At 47.9% G+C, this 6863-nt stretch overlaps 2 protein-coding genes across 2 annotated transcripts in view; both read left to right on the top strand.

Annotated features, from left to right (window-relative positions):
* Positions 1 to 2787, top strand: part of LOC9645166 (protein STRUBBELIG-RECEPTOR FAMILY 8) — a 3793-nt gene extending 1006 nt beyond the window's left edge. The window contains exons 3-15 of the mRNA XM_002991903.2: positions 48 to 113; positions 170 to 241; positions 309 to 380; positions 431 to 502; positions 567 to 635; positions 694 to 759; positions 818 to 1188; positions 1247 to 1506; positions 1568 to 1839; positions 1893 to 2031; positions 2104 to 2243; positions 2310 to 2466; positions 2527 to 2787. Coding sequence (XP_002991949.2) covers positions 48 to 113; positions 170 to 241; positions 309 to 380; positions 431 to 502; positions 567 to 635; positions 694 to 759; positions 818 to 1188; positions 1247 to 1506; positions 1568 to 1839; positions 1893 to 2031; positions 2104 to 2243; positions 2310 to 2466; positions 2527 to 2685 — 1915 coding nt within the window. The 3' untranslated portion in view covers positions 2686 to 2787. The remainder of the gene's footprint in view (positions 1 to 47; positions 114 to 169; positions 242 to 308; positions 381 to 430; positions 503 to 566; positions 636 to 693; positions 760 to 817; positions 1189 to 1246; positions 1507 to 1567; positions 1840 to 1892; positions 2032 to 2103; positions 2244 to 2309; positions 2467 to 2526) is intronic.
* Positions 2788 to 3308: 521 nt separating this feature from the next.
* LOC9645165 (elongation factor Tu, plastid) lies at positions 3309 to 6008 on the top strand. Its single transcript, XM_024665681.1, has 4 exons — positions 3309 to 3516; positions 3568 to 3795; positions 3845 to 4287; positions 4365 to 6008. The coding sequence occupies exon 4, from the start codon at positions 4425 to 4427 to the stop codon at positions 5862 to 5864; it is 1440 nt and encodes a 479-aa protein (XP_024521449.1). The 5' UTR covers positions 3309 to 3516; positions 3568 to 3795; positions 3845 to 4287; positions 4365 to 4424; the 3' UTR covers positions 5865 to 6008.
* The last annotated feature ends 855 nt before the right edge of the window (positions 6009 to 6863 follow it).

Below are 6863 nucleotides of genomic sequence, written 5' to 3'. Positions count from 1 at the left end.
TCGATCCATGCTAAACTCTCCTATCTCTTTTTCTCGTTCTTCTCCAGGGATCTCAACAATAACAGCATCGGACAGATGGTTCCATATCAACTTCCACCTCGCATTCAAGAAATGTACGTAGTTTTCATTCATTCTTCCGTGTTGCTCTTGATATCTCTTTCGTATCTAGAAACTTTGCGAACAACGAGTTCACCGAGACACTTCCCTACTCAATGAAGGATCTTATCTCGCTGATAAGCTTGTAAGTTTTCAGGAGTTTTGATCCATCGAGAGCTTAAGTTTCGGTTTTTTTTTTTTTTTTGTTGTAGCAACATGAGCAACAATCAGATTGTCGGTCCCGTTCCGGACATGTTCCAATCCCTGACAAGTCTTACGAGCCTGTAAGTAGTTCTTGGTTCTATTCTCCACGTTTTTTATTTCTTTGATCCAGGGATCTGTCTGGCAACCAGTTTAGTGGTCCCCTTCCACCCTCCATGGGAGCTTTGACGAGCTTGATAACTTTGTAAGTTCAATCATGATCGCTTGGATCTTGGATCACAGTTTCTTACACTGTTTGATCGTGTCAGGCATATGGAGAACAACTCGCTCAGTGGAGATATCGGCGTTCTAGGCCAACTCCAGCAGCTCCAAGACCTGTAAGTTACGTTCTTGCTCTCGAAAATCTCAAACACGAAATGTTGCTCCTTGTTGCAGCGATATCACAAACAATGGTTTCTCGGGACAAATTCCACCATCACTTCTCACGATTCCATCTCTCAAGTAAGCCATAGCTTTTCTTGTTCTGTTTCGAAAAAAATCATGTTTTACTTTCCGTCAGGATAACTGGCAATCAGTTTGGATCAGCGATTGTCATGGCTCCTGCGCCAGCTCCATTCCTTTTCGCTCCAGCCTCCGCTCCATCAATGCAAGTCTTGCAGCAGCCAAGCACGGTGAAACAGAATCCCGACCAGAAGTCTCCGCTCAAAGGCCCGGTTATATCAGGTGTGATGAGCAGAGGGAGTCGCCGGTACTGGAGCGCTGGAAAGATAGCAGGCGTGGTGGTGGCCTCGGCACTGGCTTTACTCGCAGGCTTGCTGGTAATTCTCTTCTTTTGCGGAAGAACAAACAAGGACGAAGAAGGAACCAACTCGACCAAAGACGAAGAGAAGCGAAGCTCCAAGAGTCATCCTCTCGTTGCCCTGGACAGAGGTAAGAATGTTTTGAGTATGAAACTTCTCATCGATTCTTTCTTTGTTCGGTGGATCAGTGTCTCGAGAGATGTTTGCGCAGCCAAAAGCTGACAGGCCTTTGACTCCACCACCCGCAGAAAAGAGCAAGCTTTCGATCGAAAAGAGCCCAGCCATGAAAAGTATTACACCCACGCCAGGCAAAGCTTCCAAGCTCCAGATTGCCGTCCCTGCCATCTCCATCGCCGAGCTCCAAGCTGCGACGAACAGCTTTTCTCAGGAAAATCTGGTCGGAGAGGGAGCTCTCGGGAGAGTCTATAGAGCCGAGATAGATGACAAGGTAAAAGTTCTTGGCATTTTTTATTCCTCGTTCGTTATAAGCATCGGTTGTGTTCTTCCAGATTGTAGCTGTGAAGAAGCTCGACACTTCAGCACCTATGGTACAAAACGAGGACGAGTTCATCAAAGTGGTCTCGAATCTAGCGCGCTTGCGGCACAGTAACATCACCGAGCTGGTTGGATATTGCACAGAGCACTCGCAAAGGCTGCTAGTTTACGACTTTGTCGAGTATGGAACGCTGTTTGAAGTCCTCCATTGCTCGGATGAGTCGAGCAGGAGACTTTCATGGAACCAAAGAGTGAAGATCGCCCTGGGAGCTGCTCGAGCACTCGAGTAAGAACTATTTCGTCACTATCCTTCTTTTGATCATTAGATGCTTTCCACAGGTATTTGCACGAAGTTTATCACCCAGCTATAGTTCACAGGAACTTCAAGTCGGTCAACATTCTTTTGGACGAGGAACTTAATCCTCGAGTCTCGGACTGTGGACTAGCAGCACTCGCTCCCTACGGTGCCGAGCGTCAGGTATCCATCTCACTTTTCTTTTCAGTCTCGTCTTTAATCTCTTTTCTTCTTTCTCGATCGTCCTTATTGCAGGTTTCTTCGCAAATGCTGGTCTCTTTTGGCTACAGCGCGCCGGAGTTTGCCATGTCTGGCGTGTACACTGTCAAGAGCGATGTTTACAGCTTTGGAGTGGTGATGCTGGAGCTTCTAACCGGAAGAAAATCGCTAGACAGGTAAAATCTTGAAGTTCTTCCATCCAAGAGTTTTATGTAAGTAAGCTCCAAACTTGAAACTTCCAGCTCGAGGAGCCGAGCCGAACAATCGCTGGTGCGATGGGCAGTGCCGCAGCTCCACGACATCGATGCCTTGTCGAGGATGGTTGATCCAGCACTCAAAGGAATCTATCCGGCCAAGTCTCTCTCCCGCTTTGCCGATATCATCTCATCGTGTGTCCAGGTAAAAGTTTGCGTTTTGTACCAATGATCCAAGCTCGTTGGGTTTGATTCTCTCGCGCAGCCCGAGCCGGAGTTCCGGCCTCCAATGTCGGAAGTTGTCCAAGCTTTGGTGCGTTTGATGCAACGAGCGAGCTTGAGCAAGCGAAGGCTAACAGCAGACGATTTGGGATCCTCACAAAGGAGTCTAGATCGTTACGAACCTTCAGATTCATCGGCTTAGAGAAAAAAGAAATACTTAGATTTTGACAACATTGTATATTGAATATGGAAAATAACTTGATAGAGAAAGTTAGCTGACCTGGCCCAGAAGGATTATCATCAACATTAAATGCCTTGCAGTAATTTACAAATATTTTTCAAATGATCCTTATTAACACACCTAGTAGATAATGAAATTGTAAATCAGCTCAGGCAATTAAAAAATATTAATATCTTTTAAAGAATCCTTTAGTTAAAGTCAAAATTATAATTTAAAAGTAAAAAACACTTATTTGCGAATATATATATATATATATATATATATATACATCCAACAAAATGTTTTGCATAGTTTTTGATATATAGTAGTGGATACCTAGGATGTTCTAATATCCTGGCCTATTCCATCATCTAATATACATTTAAATAACAATATAAACCCTACTTAACCTGAAAAGATTAATTATAGTAAGTATGTGAACCATGTTTAGCATAAATGCCTATGTGTTAGAATGGACTACCATGCGAGATGGTAGGACTAGAAAGTTTTACTACCTTCGATCACTGGGTTTTGGATCTAGAGTTAGGAGAACCACATCCTAAGGATATGATTGATTACTCACATGAGAAAAAGGATTAAGTTTATGTCGGTAGAGGGAGGGTATTTCTTTTCATGCTTGATCATCCACGACAAAGGAGAAAGAGAGTTTTGGAAGAGAATGGCGCAAGTGATGGTGATGGCAACAGCTTCCGGGAAGAGTTTGCTCGCTCATGGGCTTCATTCTGAGCAGCGCCTTCGGATTCGATGCTCCAGCTCGAGCAGTGACGAAGAATCGTCGTCGCCCAGCACAAGGTATCGATTTCATTGTCTGTGTGATCTGTTTGTGATCGATCAGTTTACCAGTGGGAGGAGCAAATTGGGGAGAGTGATCTTCTCAGCAATCGCAGCTGGAATTCTTCTCGCAGCTCCATCTCCATCTGATCCTGCCGACACCGTCGCCATCGCAGCTCCCTCTGGCGGTAGAATTGGAGGTCAGTCCTTCCGTTCCGCTCCAAGAATGGCGCCAAGAGTGGCTCCACCGCCAAGATCAGCTCCTCCTCCTCGATCCGGCCCCAGAATCAACAATTCCAGGTAGACCCACTTTCGATCTTGACTTTCAAAAGCCAGTGATGGTGCGCAGGACAAACATCTACGTGAATCCTGGCTATGGCTATGGCGGCTATGGGAATCCATTCTTCGGTGGCGGATGGGGATTGTCCCCATTCTCGTTCTTCGCTCCGCCCGCTCCGGCAGTGGCTGTAGGCGTCGGTGGATTCGATTTCGTTCCATTGCTGCTGGGATTACTGGCCGTGGGATGGATCTCTAGGGTTCTTCGCAACAGGAGAGACGAGGACGAAGGAGATGATTACTAGTAAACAGAAATTTTTGTATTATAATCGCGTAAATATCTGACGGTCAATATAAGCTCAAATGGAAGGCTGTCGTTAGCGCTACGTGGCGGCATCCGAATGGTGCTAGGCTTGGATCCATCGTGGCCGTTGCTACGCTCTATCCATTTGAGGGATTATTGTGGCGGGCGTGGAGGAGGAGAGGCGAGGCGCGCGATCTTCGACCAGCGCCCAGGTACATTCTAGCTCAGATTTCTCGCATTCTAGCGCCGGCATTGGATCGATGGATGTTTGATGCGAGGCTCTTTGCAGGCGCGGCAAGAGATCGAGAGCAGTGATTCCATCCCGCCAGGGTTTTAGGGTTTATCGGGCATGGCGTGCTGCACGGCAGTCACGTCCTCGGCAGCGGCAGCGAGCGGCACCACTTTCCAGGCCGCCAAGCCTTCGATTACCCCCTCCCGGTCGCCAGTGGCTCTAGGATTCGGCTTCTCACACTCGCAACAGAGCTTCCACCAGGCATTGCAAGCCGAGATTTTCAGAGAGCGTGTCCCCGGGCGGAGGTCCTCTTCCTCGCTGGTGGTCCGCGCGGCAAAGGGGAAATTCGAGAGGAAGAAGCCGCACGTCAACATCGGCACAATCGGGCATGTGGATCACGGCAAGACCACCTTGACAGCGGCGCTAACTTTCATTGGAATCGGTGGTGGAAAGCCCAAGAAGTATGACGAGATCGACGCTGCTCCGGAGGAGAAAGCTCGCGGGATCACCATCAACACGGCGTGCGTGGAGTATGAGAGCGAGGAGCGGCACTACGCTCACGTCGATTGCCCCGGCCATGCCGACTACGTCAAGAACATGATCACTGGAGCAGCGCAGATGGACGGGGCCATCCTGGTCGTGTCTGGAGCCGATGGGCCGATGCCACAGACGAAAGAACACGTCCTCCTGGCCAAGCAAGTCGGGGTGCCGAGCATGGTCGTGTTCCTCAACAAGCAGGACATGGTGGACGACGAGGAGCTCCTCCAGCTCGTGGAGCTCGAGGTCCGCGAGCTTCTCAACTCGTACGAGTTCCCGGGAGACGACGTCCCCGTGGTATCTGGATCAGCTCTCAACGCTCTCACGGCGCTGACGAGCAACAAGGAGATCAAGCGAGGGGACGATAAGTGGGTGGACAAGATCTACGAGCTCCGGGACGCGGTGGACAAGTACATCCCGATTCCTCCACGGCAGACGGACCTCCCGTTCCTCATGGCGATCGAGGACGTGTTTTCGATCACCGGGCGTGGAACTGTGGCCACGGGACGGGTCGAGAGGGGCACCGTCAAGGTTGGCGAGGTGGTCGAGATCGTTGGCCTGGGCGATACAAGGAACACGACGGTGACCGGGTGCGAGATGTTCAAGAAGGAGCTGGACGAGGCACTGGCTGGCGATAACTGTGGATTGCTCTTGAGAGGCATCCAAAAGACGGACATCCAGAGGGGAATGGTGCTCGCCAAGCCCGGATCGATCCAGCCGTTTAGCAAGTTCGAGGCGCAAGTCTACGTGCTCAAGAAGGAAGAAGGTGGACGCCACTCGCCATTCTTCTGCGGCTACAGGCCCCAGTTCTACATGAGAACGACGGACGTGACGGGCAAGGTGATCGAGGTGACCGGCGAGAAAGGGGAGGAATCCAAGATGGTGATGCCGGGCGATCGCGTCAACATGAAGGTGGATCTCATCACCCCGATCGCGTGCGAGAAGAAGATGAGATTTGCGATTCGCGAGGGTGGCAAGACCGTGGGTGCTGGAGTGATCCTGAACGTGATGAAGGAGTGAGTTGATTCAATGGAGGTGGAGAGGTATGCAGGTCTGTGTCATTCTTCCAGTATTTTTCCAGTTACTAAGGTCAAGAGCAAGGCAGGCATTGGCGAGTTTTTGGGAAAGTAATCAAAAAACTAGTGTTCGTCCAAGGGTCAAAAATTAGTCGAAACTAGTCAATGTTAACTGTTGGACAGTGAGAATATTCTAATGATTCATGTGGAAGAATATGCCTAGAATATCGTAATACTTTAATCTTCAATCCAACGGCTGTGATTTACTACTCTTAAACTGTTCTCTAATTTGTTTATTTAATGTTTGCTTATCACTAATACAAAACATGTTTAAAAAGGTAACTTTGCTCCGTCATCAAGATATCCATCAGCTTGCATTCCATTTGCACCATCTGTGAAAGGCCCACCTAAAGTTTCCTCACTTAAAATAATATCATTAAGAAGGGTGGCTACACCATCCAAATACAAAACCTCTTACCTGTTTCTATGTGAAGCTTTCCGTTTCCAGTCTCGATTGCAGTTTCAAGTGAGGGTCACTTTTTCCACTCCTATCTTTTGGTGCTAGATTCCTTCCTTCAACTACTGTGACTTTGATCTTTCTGTCCGTGAGGTACCGGTTGCGTCTAATTGTAAGAGGATTGTCTGGAAACACCATCCTTTTAGAACTAGTTTCACGGTTATCTGTTCAGTCATATAAAGTTAACCGTGTTCAGGCAAGTAAAGAGGAAGAATAAATAATTACCTCCCCAGATCTGTCCTCAATGGGAACAATCAGTTGACTTCTCTAGATTGTCCTTGGCAAGGTCTGCTGAGAAGGATGATTCACTGGGATCTATCAAAGCTTACATATACTTCTCAGGCCCAATATTAAGTCAATATTTCAAGTACTATCTTCGATCAAGCACAACTTTAGTATCTGCTGGTTCCAGCTAGTTATCAAAAAAAACCCGGCGCTCCTGCTTTTTTTTCTTTTTTTTTTTTTTTTTTTTTTTTTTTTTCCTTT

This window comes from Selaginella moellendorffii, unplaced genomic scaffold (genome assembly GCF_000143415.4).
Source record: "Selaginella moellendorffii unplaced genomic scaffold, v1.0 SELMOscaffold_125, whole genome shotgun sequence".
Classification (NCBI taxonomy): domain Eukaryota; kingdom Viridiplantae; phylum Streptophyta; class Lycopodiopsida; order Selaginellales; family Selaginellaceae; genus Selaginella; species Selaginella moellendorffii.
Note: the sequence above shows the minus strand (reverse complement) of the source record. Positions and strands in the feature narration are given on the sequence as shown.

Excerpts from the sequence above, each read along its gene's own strand:
- LOC9645165 (XM_024665681.1), top strand. The coding sequence starts at position 4,425 with ATGGCGTGCTGCACGGCAGTCACGTCCTCGGCAGCGGCAGCGAGCGGC.